This window comes from Cucumis melo, chromosome 7, assembly GCF_025177605.1.
Source record: "Cucumis melo cultivar AY chromosome 7, USDA_Cmelo_AY_1.0, whole genome shotgun sequence".
Lineage (NCBI taxonomy): Eukaryota > Viridiplantae > Streptophyta > Magnoliopsida > Cucurbitales > Cucurbitaceae > Cucumis > Cucumis melo.
Genome location: NC_066863.1, coordinates 27495060 through 27520591, shown reverse-complemented (window position 1 = coordinate 27520591; position 25532 = coordinate 27495060). Strand labels below are relative to the sequence as shown.

At 30.5% G+C, this 25532-nt stretch overlaps 3 protein-coding genes across 4 annotated transcripts; 2 read left to right on the top strand and 1 right to left on the bottom strand.

Annotated features, from left to right (window-relative positions):
- Positions 1 to 3125: 3125 nt before the first annotated feature.
- LOC103494569 (ACT domain-containing protein ACR4-like) lies at positions 3126 to 6198 on the bottom strand. 2 transcript variants are annotated; one of them, XM_008455800.3, is made up of 7 exons: positions 5867 to 6198; positions 5623 to 5668; positions 5421 to 5535; positions 5231 to 5298; positions 4009 to 4605; positions 3772 to 3876; positions 3126 to 3684 (listed from the first exon to the last, which is right to left on the bottom strand). In XM_008455800.3, exons 1-7 carry the CDS (start codon positions 5935 to 5937, stop codon positions 3337 to 3339), a joined length of 1350 nt encoding a protein of 449 aa, XP_008454022.1. In that variant the 5' UTR covers positions 5938 to 6198; the 3' UTR covers positions 3126 to 3336. The 2 variants fall into 2 exon arrangements, with proteins under 2 accessions (XP_008454022.1, XP_050943292.1); XM_051087335.1 differs by lacking the exon at positions 3126 to 3684 and having other exon boundaries at positions 3776 to 3862; positions 5867 to 6138.
- A 7771-nt stretch (positions 6199 to 13969) lies between these two features.
- On the top strand, positions 13970 to 16901 carry LOC103494568 (uncharacterized). Its single transcript, XM_008455799.3, has 4 exons — positions 13970 to 14976; positions 15147 to 15387; positions 16142 to 16259; positions 16403 to 16901. The coding sequence occupies exons 1-4, from the start codon at positions 14354 to 14356 to the stop codon at positions 16492 to 16494; spliced, it is 1074 nt and encodes a 357-aa protein (XP_008454021.2). The 5' UTR covers positions 13970 to 14353; the 3' UTR covers positions 16495 to 16901.
- A 7397-nt stretch (positions 16902 to 24298) lies between these two features.
- On the top strand, positions 24299 to 25174 carry LOC103494567 (uncharacterized). Its single transcript, XM_008455798.3, has one exon. The coding sequence runs from the start codon at positions 24355 to 24357 to the stop codon at positions 25084 to 25086; it is 732 nt and encodes a 243-aa protein (XP_008454020.2). The 5' UTR covers positions 24299 to 24354; the 3' UTR covers positions 25087 to 25174.
- The last annotated feature ends 358 nt before the right edge of the window (positions 25175 to 25532 follow it).

Here is a 25532-nt window from a genome sequence, read left to right as displayed (position 1 = left end):
AACACTTATAAAAAGTCAATCCAAACATACGATAAGTCTATTTCTTCTTGATTTTTACCATGATTTTTGTCTGTTTTAAGTAAAAGAGTCGAGTTCTAAACTAATTTTTTTCTAAAAAAAAAAACCACTTCTTTAATTTTCAAAATTATGGTTGATTTCGTAAAATAACATTATAAGAAGCACATAACAAAACAAGAAATTTAAAATGAAATTGTCGTTTAATTACAAACTCAATCTTTAAAAACTAAAAATCATAAATAAAAAAAATTACACCAAATGAAACCTTGATTATCTAGCGAGGTGAATCTCTTTTTAAGAAAATATGAATACGACGCTAATATGGAAATAAAACGAATGATACACCGATAAAAAGATGTGCTATATTTGACAAAATAGAATGAAGATATGGTCTATAATTAAAAATAATTGAAATAATGTGTTGTATGGAGAAAGAAATATATAAATGTGTTATGATAAGAAATAGGATGGAGTGTGAAAAGAGAAATTCATTGGGAAGAAGATTTGGATATGATAACTCCCCATTGGGACCATTCTATATTTTCTTTTTCATTCACATAACCATTCAAATTAATACTCTATACTTAATTGTTTTTTAATTTGTGAATTTCAAACTCTATATTATATATACACCTTTTTTGTATTTTATACATACGTATACATATACGATTTTTTTTTAATTTAAAATATGAGTCAAATTATTTATAAGTTCTTTACGGTCTAGACAAAGTTTAATTTTCTGTCAATAATAGAAACTAATCCAATTCTATCAATGATATAAATGACATAAATTTGTTATTGATAGAAATTAATAAAAAAAAAAAAAATCTATCGTTGATAGGTTCTATTAATGGGTTTTTTTGTTCGGTAAATAATGTAACTTTTTTTCTGTAATTTTTTTTTTTAAAAAAAATTGTTTAAATAAACAATCAGTTTTAGGAAAATTATTATAAAGGAGAAAATTGTTAAAAATATTTATAAAATTTCATATTCTACCAATAAGAATCTATCGGTGTATCTATCAATGTCTATCATTCATAGAATTTTGTATTTTGCAATGTTTTGTAAATATTTTGATTTGTTATACTATATTTGAAAATATCTAAAAAATAATGATTTTTTTTAAAAAAAATTATAAACATAAAATAATTCTTTGTAGAGGACTCGATCTCTACCATTTTAGTTCTTAGTTCATCGAAACCTCCTTCTCTCCAAGTATGAATATATGATCTAAGTAAGGATTATACATGATAATTTCAATGAAGACAATAGAAGAGCCGTAACTCAAATTTTTTGGTTGATGACTACCAGTCAAGTGACCTACAACCTACACACGACATGTCTCGGTTCACACTATAAAATTTATGACCTACCACTCTCAAAGCGTTTTGGGTAAAATTTGACTACCTTTTCATCAATACCCCACTTCTAGGCTACATTATTAACAAACATATTGGGGACTTGAATTGTTATTTTCAACAACACACATCCACATCCCTAACACAATTGTCTATTTTTGAGGAAAAAGTGTTAAAAATATTTATTGCATTTTGATATATACTTGACTCCAATGTAACCAACAATTCATACAAAATTGAAATCAAATTCATAAATATTTGAACTATATCAAAACATTGCTACAAATGTTATGGAGTAAGAGGTTACAACTCAACAACTAAAAGAATGCATCCAACCCAACATTATTATACCTAATGAATCCAGCACTACCACATGTGTATTCAAATTTCAAATATTATATGATTAAAGATAACTTCTATCTAAATACTACTTTTTGTTTTTCAAAAATCATAAAGTATTTCATTATGGTCCCAACTTTAATTATTGTTATATATATATATATATATATATATATATATATATATATATATATATATATATATATATATATATATATATATAAAGTTACGTTCATTTCGGTAACTATTTCGTTTTTTAGTTTTTAAAGTACATCTTCCACCTCTAAATCGATCTCGTGTTTTGGTATATATGTGTTTTTAACCGTGTTTTCAAGAAAACCAATTCAAGACTTGAAAACTAAAAAATTCATTTTTTTTTTAAATTTTGTTTAAGAATGCAATTTCTCTACTTAAAATCGATCCAAACCATGCTAAGAAAATAAAAATAACATAAGCTTATTTTTTAAAAGAAAAAAAATCGAATAATTACGAAGGCCTAAATTAACACTTTTTTACTTCTATCTCTTCAACTTCAATGCGTATACTTTTGTTATTATTGTAATCGAAAGAATTGGTAAAAATATTTACAATATATAACAAAAATAAAATGGATTCTAGAATTGATATAATCTAAAGCCTCCTAAAAGATTTAATTTATTTTGTTATAATTGAACAAATAAACCAGAAAAATATTTGAGAAAGTAAAATGAAAAAAAAAAAAAGGTTTAGGAATGAAATTTTAGGTTAGAAAGGTTAAAAAGATAAAATTAATAAAGAAAATGGTAAGGGTGAAAAAGTTGAAAGAGAAAGAAGGGATTAAGTAATTAATTATTTAGAAAGTTGAAGAGCAGATAAGATGACGCCACGTGTACAAAGCAGCAGTGTTGCATTGCAGCCTACGGCTACAACAATGAACAAACCAACCAAGATTTGGGAAAGCGACCCAACCAACCAACCAACCAACCCATCTCTTCTCTCTTATCAATTTTCATTCCAATTTTTCACTTCTTTTCCAGTTTGGCTTCTTCTTATCTATCATTCAACCCATCGACAATTGGACGGTTCTCTACTCTATTGCCATTCCTTTTTATATTTCCAACTTTCTCCACTCCTTCTAAATTAATTTGGATTGTTATTTCAAACCCACTTCATTGTTATATATAATATATATATATATATAGATATGTATACTTAACCTATATATTAAAGACTAAACACGTGCTTTGACATTTAAATTGATGTGACATGCTAACTAAATATTTTTCTTTATTCATGTGAAAAGATGGTTTTTGAAATTTGTTCATTTGTGATTAGAGAAAGAGTGTCCCTGTTTTGCCCCTATTTCTTACATCATTATTTGGGTTTGAACAATAATATATATATATGTATATATGTCTACGTATGTATGTATTAATAATAAAGATTTATGTGCAATAACCTAAAAAGTGAGAGTATTTACATTCATTATGATTATACAAGTTAGAATCTAATTGAAGCAAATATTTGATGAAGCAAATGTCTCAATATCAACAACCATTGATTTGAAACTCTGCTGTATTACCGGAGGATTCTAATATTTACATCAACTCCCTCTTCCAAATATTACTTTCTCTACTGCTCCTCATGAACATGACTTTATCAAACCCAAGTTGTAAAGTACCTTCTCCGATCTCGACCGGAAGAGGTTTCCTAAAGAGAAACCTGAGCCTTCCTGTGGTGGACATTTTGACTGTTGTTCGTCGTCCTTCACATGGAGTATCGTTAGTCCAATGGCTTCTCGTACTGCCTTTATGGTTTCGCTCCTTACTGAGTTTCCAGATGCATCGGTCACGTAGAAAACATTCACAGCCTGAGTTCCTCTGGTGCTAACCTCGGCTCGGGTGACAGAAAGACCATTCTCTCTAAATATTCTCGTTACATCTGTTAAAAGTCCGACTCGGTCTTCACTGCAAAGCTCGAGTTTTATACCCTATAGTACAAACAACAAAGTTGCATAAAAACAGTGAAAAGTGATTTTTGTGAGAGTTAAGTGGTTCACTCCGATTCGTATAAATACCTCAGTCGTTCGTCGCTTAATTGCGGCCTCTAAGCAATGGATTACCCTCTGTCTCTCTGCTTCTGAACTAATAGGGCTTCCATCTACATGCCTGATAAAGTACTCCTGCCAGAGAGTTAGAGAGATTGATATTTCATATATTTCTATCAAATGGGATTGCCAAAATCGTGTTCAAAATTTCGCATTTAACTAAAAGGGAAATGAATTAAAGTCTGACAAACACAATTTTGAACCAACCTGATAAGCCTCTGGTTCTTCAGCAATGATGGTTCCATGGTACACCACATATTGCATATCAGTCAGGGTGCAAACCGTATCAAAAAGTAACTTAGGTCGGTCGGGACATCTAAGGTTGACAACGGTGTATCCCTTCTCAACACAGTTCTCTACAGTCACAAGGGGCCTGCTCTGGTAGCTTTCACTGCAGCTCGTGTAATTCAAGTCGAAATCACGGTCTGCATACATCATTTGATGCAGCCTCCGCTCTTTATGAGTAGAGTTCATTGAAACAGCAGTATTGGCACTATGTTTATCTCTGTCTCCTTTAAGAACATAGAGGAGAAGCTGTTTAATCTTAGCCAACCAATCGGGGTCATCAATCGGCATTCCACTCGTATCATCGGTGATGTAAACAACTGAAGCCATTCTTGAATTATGGGTCCATACCTCTGCAGCTACCACATTACATTTGAGATCTGTAAGAACAGCAAAAACCTCAGAAAGCAAGCCTGGCCTGTCTCTTCCAGACAATTCAATCGTTGTGTGTTCCGCAGCAGCTTGGACACCTACCGACCTCCTTAATGATCTGAAACTGCGTGCCCTCGGCCCCAGTGACTGAGACAGGAAGAAACTTTTTACTTTCCATTCAATAAGTGAACTTAACATAAAGCATAACCAGCCTTTCACATGACTCCAAACAAAATTATGCTAAAGCAACTTGACAAAAATCAGACACAAGACAACTATCATAACCTTTATTGTCTGTTCTTCCTCTTGTTGCCAACTTGATATACGAACCTCAATAAAAACAGTTAAGCAAGGACATCCTCAATTAAATAGAATAAAAACATTTAACTTCACTGACAACGTAAAAACCTCAATGGTCATCAAGTAGATAAGAAAAGGTTAAGCGTTTCAGGGGCTAAATTGAAACTAAACTCAAACTTTAGGGACTTGAGTGTAATTTGTTAAAGAAACATTCAACCAAAACTCTTCTAATCTTCTCTCTTATCTACTCCTTCCATTCCATGGGTCATCTCAATCAATCGAAGTTTAGTTTCTATTGTGGCTATAAAGTGCTAATTCCAGAGAGCCTAGTTTAACAGATTAACCAGCAAATGACATTACATCAAACTCAATGAGATTGAATGAAAGTTTCTTTATTGAAATCTGAGTTTTAACTTCGAAAAATGGCTTAAAAGTGCAAACATTCAAACAAAACTTGAAATGTAAAACGTACCTGTTGAATTCTCTCACCCACACCATCATCACAAAGTTTTTTCCCATTCTGATCAGTGACATGAAAAACTGAAAAAAAAAAAAAAAAAAAAGAAGGAAAACAAGCAACACAACGGAGAATGAATTTCAGACCCCAAAAAATGAAATGGGAAAGAACGGGAATAGAACGAAAAAAGTTTATTAGTCATTACCGTCCATGAACCATTCACCATCTGAAGAAATGTAAGCTCGACGAATTATAAGATTCAAATCAGTAAGGACTTGAACCACCTCCAGTAAACTACCATGCCTGTTAGAACTATCAACCTACAAAAAAATTTCAAATCAGGAACAACAAAATCTCAAACCCTGTATCCAAATTACAAACAAAAACCAATCGATCCGTTCCAATACCTTAATCAAAGTGGCCTTCCTGCTCGAGGTATTATCAATAGATACCCTGATAATCGAGCATTAAAAAGTAACAAACAGATTCAGAACCCGCGAAGAAAAACTAAAAATCGCGGGAAGAAAAAAAAAAGGAAAGAAAGAAATTTGAAGACCCAATTCGTTGTGAGAAAATCCCAAAAGAAAAAAGAAAAAAAAGGAATCGGATGGAAATGGATGGAGGAAGTAGTAGTAGGGGAAGCGATTATACCTTGGGGGGTTCATTCTAATGACGAGCTTTTGATACTCATCGTGAACTGGGAGAGAAGCCCAAGAATCCATGGGGGAAACTGAAGGAGGAGGAGGAGGAGGAGGAGGAAGAAGAAAGTGGGGTTTGTGAGGAATTCGATTGTTGTTTGTAATTGTGAGAAATTAGCGTTTGGCGATGAGATTTTGTGGGAAATTTGTGCGTGTGTGTGTGTGTGTGTGTGTGTGTGTGTGTGACGAGAGAAGAGAGTTCTTTTGTGTTTGTTGTATATCCGCGTAGCAAGTTGGTTGGGTGGAGGCGGCTCTTGAGCTGGCGGAAGAGTTATGGACGCATCCAAACACTTCCAAATATTATTGTCATATATATCTTTTTCCATTGAAATTGAATTTGAATTTTATGTTACAACTTTACCATACAGTTCCATTCATTTGTTTCAACTTAACTAACCATTCAACTCTAATAAATCCGATACCTAATTGATTAGGATCAATTCACTAAATGTTCAAATCGACCTTTACTACGGAGAATTACACAATCAATCATTTATGCTGATTTAAAGTCATTGATTTTTTTTATAAATATTGTTGGTTTGAACCTCTCCTCGTCTTCAACCAATCACCTTAGGTTTAGTTGGTTTTGATCGGCCATTTTCTCAATCTATCATGCTCGCTCCTAGGTATGGTTTTCATAAAAATTAAAATTAGTCTATTGCATGAATACGAATCAAAGATAGTATGCGGTTCAAAGTTTTGTTCTATTAAAACTAGACAAATAAATCTCCAAAATTAGTTTGTATAGTTATTTCGTTGTTGAATTTTTTAATAAAATTTTGGTTGTTTTCAAATACTACTAAATGAACTAACATATTTATAAATTTAGTAAAATTTTACTTTCTATTTAATATATATCAAGATAAGCCCACATAGTAATTTACCGTGAATACTGTGAAATTTTAGTACGTTTGTAAATACTTTTAATAGTTTTATCATTGAAAACAAATTTTCAAAAAATTTAATCTACAAATATTTTTTTATTAAATTTTGAACATTTATTTAGATTATATTTTTTATGATAATTGTTTTTATTAGTTAACCAATTTTGATCAAAATTGATGTTGGAATTTTTGGTTAAAGATTAATTTTTTAAGATTTATTGCAAGTAAATAAATAGATTTTTTTAAAAAAAAAAATTGGATTATTATGGAGTAAAGGTATGACTAAAATGTTATTTTCAACCTAAAATTTAAACTACATTTGCATTATCATTATAAATTTTGTAGGACAATTGGTCTAATTTTATTATATCTATATTTTCTTTAAAACTTTTTATTATTTATTCACATTTGTTTTGAATAACTTTTGAAGATGATTTAAAAAGTATACAATTAAAAAATAATAATCACAATGTTGTTACACAATATTTTTTATGATTGGTTTTGGGCATATATTGAGAGGACTCGAGTCGGTTCATTTTATTGCAATTCAATATCTATAGGAGAAAAAAAAAACAACAGTGAAAAATGTTATATTTCTATCACTATATATATTAGAAGTTCGAGTTTTTCACTCCATGTGTTGTTGGAAAAAATTAAATAGAAATATATATAACTCGTTTAATTTTATTATATCGTAAAAGGAAGTGATACTTTGGTAAATCGAAACATCAATTGTTGTCTAATATCGTAATTTTCAAATTGAATTTTAACTTCATGAGAACGGACGACGTTTCATTTACAAATCTAACTTTCAAATGTTAGAATTGTAATAATTTCTTCCACTTGAATTAGTAACGTAAACAATCAGAAATGTTTGAAATAATTTTTTTCTACACATTTTGGGGATCTTATTCTAAATTGAAGAGTTTTTCTTAGGTTTTATTTATTTATTTTTTGATTTTGAGTGGAATTGAAAAGGATTAAAAATAAAATGAGTATAATAAAATTGAATATTTATTTGGAATTTGGTTATGAAGGACTTACCAATCAAGCAACGTTTATTTTAACAAACATCTCATATACTTTTTAAAGTTACATTGGGAATATAATATTACCAAAAAAACAAAAGCCAATTTGATTTTGTTTTTGTCTAGCAATCGATTAGATAGATGTATCTGATTGTGAAGTTACATTTTAGAAAAATTTATATTTCTTTTTCATTTCATAAAATAATTAAAAAAAAATTTGATAATATGTTTCCATATCTTTGAGGATTTAAAAAAAAAATAAAATTAGAGTAATAATAATAATATTATTAAGGTGATGAATAAATAATAATAATAATAATAAAGGGAGAGAGTGGGAATTGGAAAATGGAAATGATGGCTTCAATCACTGCCACATATCACGTGCCCTACAATCATACTCACGTGCACTTTGGACTTTTATTTTGTCTTCCAATTTTTTGAACTCTCACGTGCCTCACCCCATGCCTCCTCTTTCATTACAATATATATATATATATACATACAATCTATAAATTTCTCTTTCTCTTTGTCATTTAATTCATCTACACGTCAATGGATCTATGTGATTTTTCCATTTATTCAGATCTCGTCTAATTTATTTGAAGATATAAGGACTTGTTTGAATTCCTTAAGAATGAATGAAGTACTTCTCAATGTGTATATATATATATAAATGATGTATATCTATTAATAAGGATAGTTAATAACAACAAGATAAAGTTGTGGATTTTTAGTTGTTGTTTTGGTAATTTTCGTATAATTGAACACTTAACGATTAGTTTTTGGGTTTTAAAAATAACATTGGTATAAGTTTGATTTGGTTGCTATTTTATATTCTAGTTTTCCTAAATTTATACAATAATTTTCATTTTTTCGAGCAAAATTTCAAACTCAACAAACGACGTTTTTAATACTGCTTTCTTTTAGTTTTTAAAGTTAGTTGACTTTAAAAAAAATTGGTAAGATATAGATAACAAAGTAAGGAAAATTAAAGATAATATGAATGTCTATTAGCTCAATTTTCAAAAGAAAAAAAAAATCAAATGGTTACAAACAAAATTTCATTAGATCAAAATTAAGAAAGGCTTCTAAATACTCTCTTTTAACTATTTTTAGCATTAGTTGACTATAGATAAAATGGATTAATAATTAATTAAATATGATATATCTAGTATTACCATGAGAAATTATCGTTGAAGTTGAATTCGAATTTGACGAATAGGTCTAAAAGATATAAAATAGAATCCAACGTAAAAATGACACATGAGATTTAAGTTTACATATCAATTAATCAAAACCATATGCAATCCTAACAAAAGTAGAACAAGAAAATATTCATCTCATCCCAGGTGCATTCTTCTTACGAACACATTACTATAACTTCAAACGAATAAATTAAACTTTATCTCAAACTTCGTCTACAACTTAAAATTCTAACATTTTTGTTTTTTTTTTTTTTTTTAATTTTAGAATTTTCCCTCGCTAACTTGAGCGTTAGAATTATTTTTATCTGTTTGATAGAATCATCTCTTTTCTAAATTATAAATTTTACTATATTGTTACGTTTTGTATCCAAACATGAATATTGAGTCCGAGAAATAGAATGAAAATAAAAGTGAGACCGACTTTTTTTTTTTTTTTTCACAATCAAAATTTCCCTTTTTTCCCCATTAAATCCAATTCGTCCCTAATTTCTTTTACTTTTACACCTATTTCTTACAGTCATTTTCACTCAATCCTTTCTTATTATTTTGTCCCCCAAAATTTATCTTCGCCACTACAACAATTTCCAGTTTAAGAAAGAAAAGAAAAAGTTTATGTCATGTTATGTATGTGCGAAAAAACCATCCTACTTCTACATTGAAATATTGACAACAATTCCAAATCGAAAATTTTCATGTTATGAATTAGATAATTTTTAGAGCAATCCTTATTTCTTATAATATTGTATTGTAGATTAAAAAAATATCAAGAACATTCAGAGTATTTTATTACAAAATTGAAGCCCTTTTTGTTTTTTAGTTGTTTGAATTTTGTTGTCAAGTTCATGTATTTTTTAAGATTAAGTTTGAGAATTTATTTGGCTGCATGGTTTCTCTAAAAAATTTGGAAATTATTTGTTGGATGATTGAATGCGTTAAATTGTGTTTTTTTTTTTTTTTCTTTAAATTCAACTAATCCATAATTAATGTCAAATACAAACAAATATAAAACAAATTAAGTAAATAATGGAATTGAAATAAAAGAATAAAAATAAAATTAAGATATATCGATTATTTCTATATTCATTTTCACGTTTCTGTGTTGTGTTGGAAGAAAATATGTAAAACACTAAAAAAAATTGAAATTTGAAAGGATAATTATTCCCCACTTGGGAAAAGAAAAGGGATTTTGTTTTCTTTTCATTAAGAAAAGAAGGGGGGAGGGGGGAGGGGGGAGAGTGCCACGTGGAGGCAAGTGTCTGAGGTGGATGTTTGTGCGGGGCCCCACTATGATTTCGAAAGTATGTAATGTCACATCAACACAGTTATCATCTGCCATATCACCCTCCTCCCCTTATCATTCATTCTTCTATGCCATAAATTTTAAGAATATAATTTTATCTTACAATTTTATTCAATCTTATAAAACATTCATTCATTTTGTTACATTCCTATACTAATATTTCATCCCAAGATTTTTATTTCCAACTGTTGTAAGGGGAGATATGTATACATAGGATCTTTGCCGTTCTTTTTGCTTTGTAGTTTGTAAACACAATAGGCATAATGGGCTTGAGGCCCAAAACCCCCATACAGTAATAATAGGGCATATGTGGAAATCATTAGGGATAGGACATGCAGTCCTGAATACATTAGTTCTACCTACTTAATTACTCTCTTCCTATGATGTTATTGCATGGGTTAACCCTTGTAATCACTTTTATATTTCATGCAACCAACGAGAGTTTGTGTGTTAATTTAAGATTCTCACGTGTGTTTGGAAGGTAACAGAAGTACTTAATAAACTTTGGGAAATTATTGTGTATCTAAAATCCGACCTACTAAGATTCTTAGGGTTTATATATATATATATATAGCCTATAGGATTTGTAATATCCTAATTTGATTCTTTGACTATAAGAATGTCTCTTTGCTACAACCACATGTTTTCCATGAAAACATAATAATAACAATAATAAAAAAATATATTAATTTCGCGATTTATTCAAATTTTGTGATTCCAATTTGAGAAAATGGAATGATCAAGGTTTACCATTGACTTATTATTTAGATATTTTTAAACCACTAGGTCACTCGTCACTCAATAGTCATTATTGAATAAAAAGCATATATACATCGATATCAACAACAGGTAAATAGTTAAAGACGCACAAAAGTAGTCAGTACCTCAATTCGATGAAATTTACTTATCTACGTTTGGGAGCAGCGTGTTTGAGAAAGATAATTCACTAATTTTAAGAGGGGTTTAGGGGTAAAAATTGGGTTATTTATAACTAGTTTGATTAGAATAATTTGTGTTTGAGTTATAATAGTATGTGTTTAGTGTATAAACTGTTTTAATTTGATAATAAAATGACAAACATCGTAACAAATAATAAAAAACGATGAATGTAAAATAGTAAAAATATTAGCAAATTTAGAATTTTGAAATAGTGTTGACTGTGACGTTAATTCTAGACTTTTAAATAATATTTACTACAGTAAAAGGTGATTATTATAGTTTCAGATAATTTTTGCCCTAAAGGTAGTACTTATATGCAATACACGATTACTATACAACGACTCACGTAAAGCTCAATTACTAATCACCTGGAATCGTTTTAGAGCTCTAGCCTTTTCAAATATACTTAGGCTCCCCCTAAGGTCAGTAATATTATTGTTGTAGACTTTGTCTTTAGATAGTGTGTATGACTCCTCTTAACACTATTACCTTCTCTTCAAGTTAGAAAACTCCATTCACCTATGAATCTTATGATCTCCTAAGATGAGGAACTCATTTTCCATAGTTGAATCTTAGGCTAACTCCTTATTGTAGTTGAGTTTTAGGCTCCCAAAAAGTACTAAAAACACCTTATCAATAACAATCACTTAGGCTTCCTCTAAGATTCTGACTATCTTCAACGTGTTGCGCTCGACTAATAAAAAAATTGCACATCATAATATATTAAGCAAATGAAGATAATTTAAAAAAAAAAAAAAAGAAAGAAAAAAACGAAAACAAAATGATTAATCAAACAAGTCTTTTTAGTGTTTTTAAATACTAATAAAGCCGAGTCAAGAGAATATTTCATCTCTCATTTGATAGATTTAAACTAAAGTTTTTATCCATAGTATTTATTATAAAATGCAAAGACGATAGGTAGTTGGAAAGAACGGTTAAATGGGAGGAAGAAACGGACAAAATAACAACGGCTCTTTTAAACCAAATTAGGCGGCTCGATGTAGTCAGCTAACGCTCGGCTCTAATAGTAAAAAAGGTTTCAAAGTCAGCTCCAGCTGAGTTGGCACCATTTTCCCTACGCTATTTTGAATTTTCTTCTCATGCCCTCCAGGCTGGCACCTACCACCACCACCGCCGCCCAATTTTCTAATCAAATATACAAATGTTCTATCAACTTTACATTTATTTTTTCTTAAAAATATAATCAAAACTATTTATTTTGATCTCAAGTGTTCTTTTTTTAAAAAAAAAAAAAAAAAAAAAAAAATTAAAAAATTGAAGAGTTTTTATTCTCATTACACTAAATAGAAAATTATCTTTAAAACTAATTTTTATGAATCATTTCAATGAAAGCTTTAACTATAATTTTTTACTCCAATTCAATTGATATCATAATTCCTACTTTTATCCTGGGACATTTAAGGCCAAATTTTGCTTGAAGTGGAGTGGGCTAAAATAGCTCACCCACTCCTTGTTTGGGGTTCGAATTGTAGAAATCTTAGTATTAGGATTTCCATAATCCACTATTTTTCTCTAACTCCTCTAAAATTGACGAAAAACAAATCCAAAGGGGTTAAAAAACATGCATAATACACGTTTTAAAAAGGAAAGTTGAGCCCTCGACTAGTTACGAGTTGACCAACTAAGCTTGTGGAGTTTCACCGATAACAAAATAACAAACATAACTCACAATTGTACCCTACACAACCTTCAAGATGAGGGCATGACTGTTTTTTAATTTAGTGATATTGTTGCACATATTCTAAGTGAGAGTAGTCAAAAGACAATCTAAATACTCTTTTGTACGCACATGATTATAACTTAAGAATTAGAGTATACTTGACCCAACGTCACAAGGATATGAGTACTCTTTTAAATTAACTACGACTACGATAGTACGCCCATAGTAGAAGAGTGAGTTGTTGAAGGAACGAGGACGACCTTGTACGATTTACTCACACTAACAATAATAAAGTTTGATTGTCCCATGTTATATTTTCATGAGATTTCCTTTGGAAGTATTATAATTTGAGTTATACGGTGAAAAATAGGCCATAAAATTAACAAAATTAAATTTTTACTTAAACGAATAATTAATTGTAAATTGGAAAAATAGATTAAAAAGAAGAAATAAATTGAAACAAAAGTAATAACAAAATATTTGACAAAATGTTTCCACCTTATAGAAAAATAAAAAAGCATGCACATTTAAATACGATCGAGATTCATGAATTCTAAATGGTTCGACGACTTATGAATTCTCGATATCTTACTAAAATTGATCGTAAATCCAAATCTTATTGAATTTGATTGATTTTTTAAACAATTTTTTTTTAAAAAAATCAATATAAACAATAAAACAAGAGATATGATCGTAAATGATAGAATTGTTGGAAATAACTAATAATAAACAATGATGGACAACGAGAAGCTTCTATCACTTAATTGATAGAAATGACTATCATCAATAAAATTTGAATTTTTGTTATATTTTGTAAATATTTTGATTCATTATATCACGATTAAAATGTAAAATAATAAGTTGATTAGTGGGATGAGGATAGATTTATATTTTTGGGTAGGAAATGTATTAAACAAAAATAGGGAAGAAAATGAATGTATAAATCTATTTTAAGAAACATTACAAAACGATAGTAAAAAGAAAATCCCACCAACCCCTTTCTCTTCTCTTTTCCCCCTCCACGAAAATGAGAATAAATAAAAATACGAAAAGAAAGAACGTAAAGCTGCTTTAATTGAAGGTATAATAAATAAATAAAGAAAGGGGCGCATAATAGCAAATAAATCCGTTGGGGGCATAGGGGGACGAGAATCCATGCTTAAATGCGCCTTCGAAAGAGTGTAGATTAGTACACGTGTCTTCATCCTTCTCCTTCGTACATCTTTCCGTTAACCCTAACCTCCCTTTTCTCTCTCTTCTCTCTCACTCTCTCTCTCTCTCTCTCTCTCTCTCTCTCCTCTGTACCTTCGTCGCCATTGGAAGAGAAATTGAAAGGGAAAAAAAAAAAGAAGAAAAAAAAACGGTTCTACGTCCTTACTTTTGTACCCATTTCTGCTCCAATAATGGGGAAGTTACTTTGTGATTCCACCACGGTTGTAGCCGAGTCTTTTCCGACCACCTCTCCGGCCGTTAATTGGAGGGACCAGAACTCTTCCTCTGTCATAGATGCTAATGGGGCTTTAGATCTTCTTGACCAGACAACCGCAGCCGCCGTTGTAGCTACTGCTTGGGATGACGTTCTTGGCCTTGAGGACCAGCAGAGACGGCAGCTTCAGAGACTTCATGCTAAAGGCGTTCTCTGGAAGCATCCCGAGGAGAATAGTATTGATTCGTCTTCTTCTACGCCTTTGAGATCTGTTGTGTTTCGTCTCTCGCATGGTGGTGAGGTGTCTTCTGATGGAAACTGTTTGTTTACGGCTTCTCATAAGGCTATGAATATGGCGCGTGAGGTCGACGCTCGGGAACTTCGACGGCGGACGGTGAGGCGATTCTTGGAGGATTTTGGATCTGCGAGATTGGAGGAGGTTGAGGTGATTAATGAGGCGATTAGGCATCTATATTCTCCCGATCTGAAGACTGGATGGGGAATCCATGTCGTTCAGGAGGTTAAATTCTTGGCCAAGAAAGAGGATCGGCCGGCATTGGACGGAGCTATCGATGAGCTTGTTCAACTCGGCTTGCAGAGGTATAATCAATTAATTGTTACATTGGATCTGAAATCTCTCTTCTATAGCCATTTCTAACTTCTAAACAGCGATAATCATGAGATCTGGATTCTTTTACGTTCTACGGCGGCCATAGCGCCTTTTCGGTTGTTAATGTATTTGCTTCTCATTTTGTTTGTTTCAATTGAAGAGAAACGGCAGCGGAATCGATTTACAAAGAAAGATGTATTCCGATCAACGACGGTGCGAGTTGGGCGAAATACATGTCAATTTCCGGTTCCCTTGGGGATGAATACGATATTATAACTTTGCAATACACAGAGGACGGGTTGTTATCTGTGGATGAGAACAGAGAAGGCCACGCCGCAGCTTTTGGGGATGACATAGCGATTGAATGTCTTGCAACAGAGTTCAAGCGTGAGATATACGTTGTAAGAACCAACCAATCATTTTCTTCTTGTGTTTCTCTATGGGTTTATTTGGTTTTTGACCAATTTGTTTCATATGTTAGGTCATTGACCTTTTTTAATCTTAAGTTTTTGATAATCCCGTTCTGGGAAAATTCCATGACATTTGATGTTTGACAAATTGGTCAAAGATGGTTCCTTCTGGTACATATAAATAAATGGATGAATGTTGAAAAACTGCTTTGTTCCAAAAGATTTCTAGGCCTAATTGTGGGCAATGGAATTGTTTAAGGTTTATGATTAGATGATTCCCTATGTGGGATTGAGTTGAGATATTGAGATTTCTTGATGAAATTTTATTCATGGTTGAAGATATGTTGTTACTTGGTTCAAAGTTCCTATTGTTGGTTTACAATTTCATGTTGATAGGCAACTATCGAAGACGATTTGTAACTATTGTGTAGGCACTATCTCACATAGTAGTTGGAGTCCCTTCTTGTAGAGGAGCTTTGTATGCTTGTGTGTGCTCTCATTTCCAAGTGAAAGTCGTTTTCATTAAAAAAAAAATTGATAGGCAACTATGTGAATCGGAGCTTTCTTCTATGAAGAGTTGTTCTAGGTTTGTTCTTCACGTAGGTTTCTTATCACTCAAGACAATAGTACTTCAAAACCTAAATAGGTCAAGCACTGAATCTACTTTTGCAGCTCACAAATACTTACTTTTTAAGACCTGTTTCCAAAAGTTACTGACGAAATCCCTGAATTATGAACTTTCAAGGTGCAAGCACATGGATCCGACGCAATGGTTGATGAAGAAAATTGTGTTTTTTTTCTTCCACACCGACCCAGGAGCGAAATTTGCGAAGTTCCTTTCTTTCTATTCATGAAAGGAACAGGTAATGGAAGAACCCCCACCATCTGCTATTTTGGTTTCACCTCTCAGTTTTCTTTAAACTCATCCCCATTTTTCATTCTTCCCCCAACAACGTGGCCAAACTTCAAAGTAGTAGCACCTAACATTTTCTTTATCATTATTCAGGTTGGTGTGGCGCCGGAGCAGACCATTACGAGCCTCTCATCGCCCACTGTTCTTCAATTGTTTCACAGGAAAAAGTGGCAATGGTACTTTGAGGTTGTTTCAATCCTGCAATTTTGTGGCTTAGATTTGGAGTAGAGAATTAATTTAGTAGTATGGTCTTAATTTATTTTTGAGGCTTGCAATCAAGATTGGAAGAAATCAAAATCTGGGTTGCATTGCTTTCCATTTTTTTCTTTTTTGGGGGGGAGGGTAGAGAAAGAGAAATTGTTGTTAGAAATCAAATCAAATCGTACTTGTTTTGTCCGACTAACATTTTGCAGGTTTTGCGCCTGCAGTTGAGCAGCTATTGTGAGTTTTTTTCGGCCTTTTTTTCTTCAAATTTGTTGTTGTTGTTGTTTAAGTCATTTTATTAATGAGAAAGAGAGTGCCTGTATAGACACTGGTAGTAGAGTTGATTATTTTGTAGGAAATTTACTGCTTTTTTGCTCTTGGTATTGAATTCTTATCTTCTTTCTGCTAAAAAATGCCAACTTTTTTTATTCATTTCTATCTTCTTTCTTTCTTTCTTTCTTTTATAGAGTTTTGTGAGAGAACAAAAGAATTGGATTTGGATAGGCACTGCTTTAGAAAGCAATTAGACTTTTTATTGGGTTGATGGAAGGTTTTGATACAACCAATGGATAGATATCAATGGATTTTCTTGCAGCTTTTGTTGACATCTTTTTGCTTTTCTTTTTAATCATCAATGAGAGAGAATTGGGATCAGATGACATTATATTCTGTTCTTTGGTGAACCATTTTGTAATCTACAATGGATATCTCCAATCTTCCCCTTGGCTGGCTTGCTGCAAATATGACAGAATGGACCATGTTCTTCTCCATAATTATATATACTTTCATCTTTTATTTACTTTGATTTTATTTCTTAAAAAGGGTTGGTTAATTCCATATATTCATTTTTAAAAGGACTAAAATGCTAAGCGACTTTGAACCAATATTAAAATACGTTCAAAGTATTATTTTGGGTAGGTGTTGGTTAGAGATCTTTAGATCCGATTTTTTCTTTCGGAAAAACTAGTTCTGACTAGATTCAAGGAAAAACTGGTTAGTTTTCTTCGATTTGGCCTGTTTGGGGGCCGTTCAGCTTACTCTGCTCATTCTTAATAAAAGAATATATATTTACCAACTAAATGAACGCACATAATAGGTTTGAGCACTTTCCTAACTTGATCCAAGTTTAGCTTGAAATTAAAGTTTGACTTGATGCTTTGGGTTCGTTTATTTTCTTGGATTGAACATAAATCGCTATTCCAAGTGGTAGGTTGGTTGACACATTAGATAAATAAACATATTTTTATATGTTTGGATAATCTAGTTTTTTGCATTATTTTTTCTTTTAAATAACGAGATGTCAAATTATCAATAAATTTATCTAGTAAAAGAAATTGAAAATGACTACAATTTTTATACAATAAATTAGCCGTTTTTTTTTTTCCCCTTCTTTTTTGGAAATGACAAAAGAAGAAGAAGAAGGAAAAACGTTCTAACCCTTATTAATTAATGGAAGAGTTAATACATGCAAGGGGAATAGCCTTTTATAATTTTGGATTTTCATAAAGTCTTGAGTTCAATATTTTGTGCAATGATTTTATGTTTAAATTGTGTTTATAATTATAATTAGTACAACGAGAGAGGATTCCAAAATCAAACTAATATCCAAATAATCCAATTGATGCTTTAGCATTATATTCTTGGATAAGGTTTTCCAAAAACCAATCTTCATAGAAATGGGAAAAAGTTATAAGACTTTTCAACATCACCCATATTTGATTATATATATATGTTGTTAATAGAGAGTTTGAGCAAAGAGAATGTGTTGTGGTTTTTCTGTATCAATATATATATATATCTTGAAATTATAGAGTTTAGGGTTAGGGATGAAAATGAGAGGGAGAGGGAGGCACCTGACAACCTGACATCCCGACTTATTGACAACAAAACAATACAAATTTACCATTTACCCACCAAAGAATCCTATGCTAATTCCCTCCTACATTCCCATATTTTGATTATCATGAACGTCTCCTTTGATAATCTTTTGATGTTTTATTCTAAAATAATTTAAAACTTTTTATTGTATTTAAAAAAAGATACAAATCATTATAAGAAATCGAACGAAAATAGGTTAAATTTTGAAAAGCAGAAAATAAAAAATGAAATGGTTACTAGATAAGATATTGAGTTTTGTTTTTCTTTTTTAATAATAGGTCTATTTCTTATTACATTTGTTATTGTGATTTTTTTTTTTTTAATTTTTCTTAATTTATCCAATAACATTCTTTGGAGCACGTTTCAAAAATTGGGTAAGAATGAAACATATTAAAGTTTCAAAAGTTCATAGTATTTCTTTTTTCAATAATAAACGGCATATGCAAGTGTTTTCAATTAACAAAATTTTATATACGGAATGAACATTGTACTTGGGTATTATACAATCTCTATTAATCCTTTGATTCTCTCTCATATATATATATTTGACTTGAGCACTTATTCTTAAACAAACAAAGAGTTTGTCAATCTTATATATTTGGATTGACTTTTGGGTTTATTGATCAGTATAAATTTGTACCACATTGTCTCTTTGATCACTTTTAGAAACCCTATTAAATTTTTAAGCATCTAATTGCACAAGTTTATCAAAGCCTGAATTTGTAAACATTACATACTACATGCATACTGTGAGACGACAATTATAGAAGTAATTTGTTATAATAGAAAACTAAATTTGTTTGTTGTTTAATTACTCATATGTCAAGAATAGTTTATTGCTAAAATTTGATATGGTACATATTGTCACCAAAGTCGAAAACCGAAGGGACAACACAAACCAAAGTAACTCAAAGTCGAATAGTTGGTTTTGTCCTTAATGGACATCTCGGCTTGGTTCCCTTTATTGTAAGACCGATTGATTATAGATATTCATTTTGCTTCTCAATTTAGACCAAACTTGAACTGTTGTATCATCCTTAATGGCATCGTATTCCTCTTGGGGCCGACCATCGCCGTTGTCCCTTTCTGTTGACTGTTGAGTACTTTTGTTGTCTTCTTTTTCTTCTTCTTCATTCTCTTTCCTCCCCTATATGATCTTCTTCACTTTTTTATATTTAGAAAAAAAATAGGCTGAAAATCCAAGGTAGAGGAAGATCGTCTAAGATGAAGGCCTTTGGATTTTAGACGAGTTTTCTTTTAGAAAAGTAAATTATTTGAGGAAGAAGGGGAGAAGGGAGGATGCAAGGAAGAGGGTAGAACATGGGGATGAGAGTAGAGAAGAAGAAGAAGAAGAAGAAGAAGAAGAAGAAGAAGAATGAAGGAAAGGGAGGGGAAAATAGGCAAATATTAAGCAATTTTATCTTTAAATTTGATTCTTTATTTTTCTTCATTTACGATGCTTTTAAATATAAAAAAAATGAACTCATTTATTTATGAATATAACAAAGTTTTATTTTTTCTCTGGGTAGACAGCGTGATGAAATTATATTCACACTTGTAGACGTTTATCTAGGTCTATTGTAATCTACCACCGACAGAAAGTAAAACTTTGTCGTATTTAAAAACATTTTTAATGATTTTGTCATTTAAAATAAATTTTCTAAAGATAATTATTTTCAATGGTCTATTGTGGTCTACCACCTATAGAAGGTAAAATTTGCACATTTATCAAGAAACTTTATATTTTCCTCTTTCTTTCATCCTCATTCCAATGATTTTTGTGACTATAGTTTAGTTATTGTCAATGATTAACTTTGATGATATCAAGCAATCACCTAAGACACCCAACTTTGGAAAACAACCATTCGTCAACAACTAGTATGTCGCCTCGCTCTAGCAACATGTCTTGACAAACCAATATGGCGACCAAATTACTTAGACAACTACCTTAAGTGGCGATCACCTTTCAAGAGCCATCTCTTGCAACCACTATCATCAGACTCCATGTGTGGATACCATCTCTACGTGACCAACTTCGACTATCACATCAGATGACCAACTCTGACAATTACCAATGACTAACTTTATTGACCACCTCATTCGATCATATACTAAAATAAAAAATAAAAAAATTGATTGGTGAAAGCGTTTAAAATAAAAATTTGAAATTGTTAGTTCAAGTGTTTTGTAGTCATCATATATAGTAATTTATACCCTTATAGCTTTACTTTTGATTTAACACAATGCCTTGTGATAATTGTCTTAGATATATAGTAATGATCATCCTCTTATCTAGTTGACGTGAGACTTTTGGTTACATTGTCAATAACAAAATATATGCATTGCAAAAAAAAAAAAAAAACTCTAAACTCATTGGTACCTATGTTTTTGTGCATATTACACTCCTACAAGTCCCTAATATGAAATTATAACTTGGTTGTTTACAAGAGAATTTTGTACATATAAAATAATTGCAAGACATACATAAAGGTCTTATCTTTAGTTGAAACATTGAACAAAAAGTTAACCAATAGAAATAACCACATAAACAAAAATTATACCTTTCTAGATTACGAAATACTTAATTACCCAACTTCGTATTTCCAATACACTGCTTATAAACCAAAACAAAACTTGAATGTAACACTAAAGATATATTCATCTTATTGTAGGAATTGTAAATTTTTTTTTTTTTTTTTAAAAAAAGTAGTTTATTTAAGAGAAAATTGTGAAAAAGATGATTTTATAGAGAGAAAGGACAAAGGAGGGTGAAAATGGAAAAAAGAGTTTATGGGGGGTGGAATATGGAAAATAGTATAAAAGAAAGGGGTGTGCAGAAAAACCAGTGTGGCCGTACAATACTCTCGAGCACTCTGTCACATAAAAGCGGAAATAGCTGTGTACACCCAATTACCATTTGCCACGTGTCTCTTGTGGTCCCATTTTGCATTTTAATCACAGCACACACACTCTCACATTCTATTGCGTGTTCTTCACGCCCTCCCCCTTGTTCTTCCCCCACTTCATTTTTCTTCTTCAAAAGGAAATCAGAATTTGGTCTTTTAAGAACAAATGAGAATGAGTTTTAATGTAAACAAATTGGGAGATTTTTTAATCTGAAAAGTAAAATATATTTGTTGTTATTTTTTTATTTTTTTATGTGGCCAAGTTAATTTCTTTTAAAACTAAAAAAAAAAAAAAAAGACTTATTTTTGTTTTTTAAATTTAGTAAAGCATTCTCGTATATAAAAAAAAGATGGAAATTAATGTATAAAAAAGGAAGCAAATAGATTCAAACTTTCAAAAACCAAAAAGAAATATGAAAAAGATATATTTGAACGATAGGAATTAGATTATTAGATAAAAATAAAATTGACTGTTTATTTTAATTTTGGAAACAAATATATTTCGAAAGAGTGAAAAGATATAAAAGAAATATAAATTTCAATTCTTACAACAATTTTCTCGAGAACTAAAATAAGATTAGAATTTTAACTTAAAATATAAAAGTCCATAAAATCTCACAAAATTTTAAAATAATTTTTTTTATTTAAAACATATTAAAAGAGAATGTTTTTAGCTATTAGCCCAAAATTTTTAAACTTTATAAAGATTAAATTTATAAGAGATTAAAAAGAAAAAAAAAATACTATTGTTGCTATATAACATAAGCCATTAATATCGTCTTACCGTCTCATGTAGTTTGACAATTTAAAATTTTACTTGAAGTATTACGAATTGTATGTCAATTAATAGTTTATGTATGTTAACAGTCAAATACATTTTTTTAATGAGAAATTCTTATAGATAGATGAAAATTTAAAATTATTTACAAAATCTAGAAAAAGAAAGTGTAAATAGATTGTGGAGAGTTCGATAGATTTTGTAAATAGTTTCAATTTTTTGCTATATTTAAAAATGTCCATTTTTTATTTGACTAATTATTATTGTAGTATATTTTAAGTACGATTTTCTTTAGAGTTTTGTGAGTTTTTGTAGAATTTTATGTTTTGGAATAAATTTTAAAATTTATTGTAAAATGCAATAATGTTGAAAATACATACAAATATAGTCAATTAGTATTTACGTAGAGTATAAAATTTTATTATATTTTGATTCATTTTTCTACATTTGAAAACAACCATTAAAAATTTGGTCGTTGAAAAAACTTGAGTGAGAATGGAAATAATAAAAGTATTTTTATTTTTTATTTTTAAGTTTAAGGGTGTTTATGAAATTTTTTAATAATGGTTTTTTAAACAAAGCTTTTTCCAAAGCCGACGATGAAAGTATTTTTGAACTTTAAATGTTTAAGAATATTTTTTAAACTTTTGAAAGTTTAGGGATGTTTCTTTACACAAATTACAAAGTTTACGACAATTTGTATAATTTAGTCAATAAAATATTATAATTGTTTATTCATTCCACGTTTATTTCTAGAATTTTTTTTCGCTGAAGCACATAATGAAAATCTGACAACCACGATCAACGACACGTGCTTTCCCCTATGACCAGACTTTTACAACTATACCCTCAACGATGATCATCTCTAGCGATCACGTTTGATGTCAAATGTCATGGAACTACCATCTTTCTCGAGCAACTCCATCATTAATCTCCAATAACTAACGTAGACAACCAACTCAACTTATCAGAAGTATTAAAAAAAGTTTGGTTAGTGAAAGCGTTCTTAAATACAAAATTGAATTATTAAGTACATGGTGTTTAATAATGTCGCATATCTATATTTTAGGACTTTACTTTTAGGTTTATGAAAAAATTTCATACCATCGATGATAGTTGTTCTTCCTTGTATACTTATGATTATGCATTTATCTAACCAACATGGAACTTTGATCGCATTTCATAATAAACGTCCTAACCTATAATTTTATATAACAAAATACAATTTACAAAATATAGCAAAACTTCATTCAATTTTCTATAGTTCACCTAAAATTTTTGTTAGATTTTGTAAATAGTTTTTTTTTTGTTGTCCATAACAATTTATCGATTGCTCTTGAAAAATTAATTTTAATAAACATGGAAAGAAAAGAAGAAAAAAAAGCACGAATTCTTTGTAGTAGGAAACTTTAACCATGGTTGTTTAATATCAACTATAGTCTAAAATATTATAACTATTAGATTTTAATTATTGTAATACCCTTTTACTACTTTAATCTCTCGTCCATTTAAGATAACTATCGAAAATTAATATTTATGAAATATATCAAAATATCATATTTTATCACTACAGATACGGGTATAAGTTTTAAAATTTTATCTATCAATATCTTATGAATTATTCATAACTTAATTCGATATACCATAACTTTCTTTAATTAAACAAAAGATAAATTCATGATATTAAAAAGGTGCAAATCCATATGAAGGTTAGCAATTTTAAAGTCACATTTGTGGTTAGTCAAATATTAGATTTTGAAATAGCTTAACATTTATTTTAATTATTGATTACTTAAAACCTTTTATAAATAAATAATTAGTAAGAGAAGTTTGTCAAATAAAAAAGAGAAACAACAAAAGAAAACAAATAACATTTGCAATGTTTGATAGTTTAAGGAAAATGTTTGAAAATTTATTGATCATAGCAAAATAAAAATGGAAATATAGATACCTAAAATAAAACTTTCATTTATAACAAAATCTTATACTTTTTTTTTTTTTTTTACACAAACTCATTACAACTAAATCTTTAAACTTTCATTTATTTTGTATTCAAACTTATATTATGGAAATTTAATACTACAACATAAAATTTGCAAATATTACCATAATTATTTTTTAAAACAAAAACAAAATTACTTTTCAAAAAACTTATTAAAAAAAATATATATATATAAAATAAATAAACAAAAGTTTATTTTTAAGCATAAAAAGGAAAAAAAAGAGAAATAATAGAATTCAGTCACTGTCTTCTCCTCATTCTTCTCTGAAAAGTTCCAATGGAGATTAAGCACAAAGCTAAAATTCATCCATCGCCGCCGCCCTCCTCTTCCTCCTCCGTCTTCAAGCTTCTACCCGCCGCTATCTTAGCCTTAGCTTCACTCCTCTCTCTCGACGACCGTGAAGTCCTTGCTTACATGATCGCCAGGTCCATTCAATCCTCTGCATTGATCACTTCCACTCGCGTTTCCAGGAAGAAATCCACCAAAAAACCTTCAATCAATGCCGGAAACAGTAATGTTACTACTACTACTACAACTACTACTACTACTGCTACTTATCATAAAACTCCTTTGTTTAGTTGCGATTGCTTCTACTGCTACACTGCCTACTGGTGCCGCTGGGACTCCTCTCCCAATCGCGAACTAATCCACCAAGCCATCGAGGCGTTTGAAGATCATTTGACCAACGGGGAGAAGCCGAAGAAGAATAACGGTAGAGGAAAGAGAAGAGATAGAATCGGGCGTCAAGGTAGTATAAGTACTGATAATAATAAGACTCTACCTGTTATTCATTGTCCGACGTCGGTCGCCGATGAGTGCGTCGACGTTGCATTATCGCCGGTGGTGGAAGATGAAGGAAGTATGGTGAAGGAAGTTGAAGAGAATGGTCCGGTGGTGGAAGATGTAGGCGGCGGGGAGCATCAGAAGGGTTTGGCGACGAAGGTACTACCGGACGTGTTGGGTTTTTTTAATTCGCGTTTATGGAGTCTGTGGAGTCCGAATCTTTAAATTATTCTTATTGAATTTCAAAAATTTTCCGCGTCCCAAAAATTATTATTATCTATATATATATATAATTTTTATTATATTTTTTCCCACCCCCTCGCATGCTATTAATTAATTTTCAAGGTCTCCTCTCTTTTCTCTCAATGCAATTATTTTGGGAAAAATCTTTAGAACCAAACAATCACTACACTACATGTTTAGATGGGTTAAGATGTAGTGATGTTTCTTTCTTGTTTTTATTGATAATTTTCCGTTTCAATTTTTTTTTTTTAATTTGGGATTGACTTAAATTAAGATGGAATAATGAGACAATGGAATGTAATGATTTTAATTAAAGTGAGTAGTAGTACTCCATAGTGTACATAGTGTAGTGATTTAAGGAAAGTTTTGTTCTATTGATTGTCACCTCACCCACATTGCATCCCAAAACATATAAGAATTATTTATGA

Bases quoted from the DNA above. Each gene is read 5' to 3' on its own strand.
- LOC103494567 (XM_008455798.3), top strand. From the start codon at position 24,355: ATGGAGATTAAGCACAAAGCTAAAATTCATCCATCGCCGCCGCCCTCC.
- LOC103494568 (XM_008455799.3), top strand. From the start codon at position 14,354: ATGGGGAAGTTACTTTGTGATTCCACCACGGTTGTAGCCGAGTCTTTT. The intron at 14,977-15,146 runs GTATAATCAATT...TTTCAATTGAAG, and splicing joins GTTCAACTCGGCTTGCAGAG to AGAAACGGCAGCGGAATCGA. The intron at 15,388-16,141 runs GTAAGAACCAAC...TGAACTTTCAAG, and splicing joins TCAAGCGTGAGATATACGTT to GTGCAAGCACATGGATCCGA.
- LOC103494569 (XM_008455800.3), bottom strand. From the start codon at position 5,937: ATGGATTCTTGGGCTTCTCTCCCAGTTCACGATGAGTATCAAAAGCTC. The intron at 5,299-5,420 runs GTAATGACTAAT...TTTTTTTTTCAG, and splicing joins TGGTGAATGGTTCATGGACG to TTTTTCATGTCACTGATCAG. The intron at 3,685-3,771 runs GTATTTATACGA...TTTGTACTATAG, and splicing joins TTAAGCGACGAACGACTGAG to GGTATAAAACTCGAGCTTTG.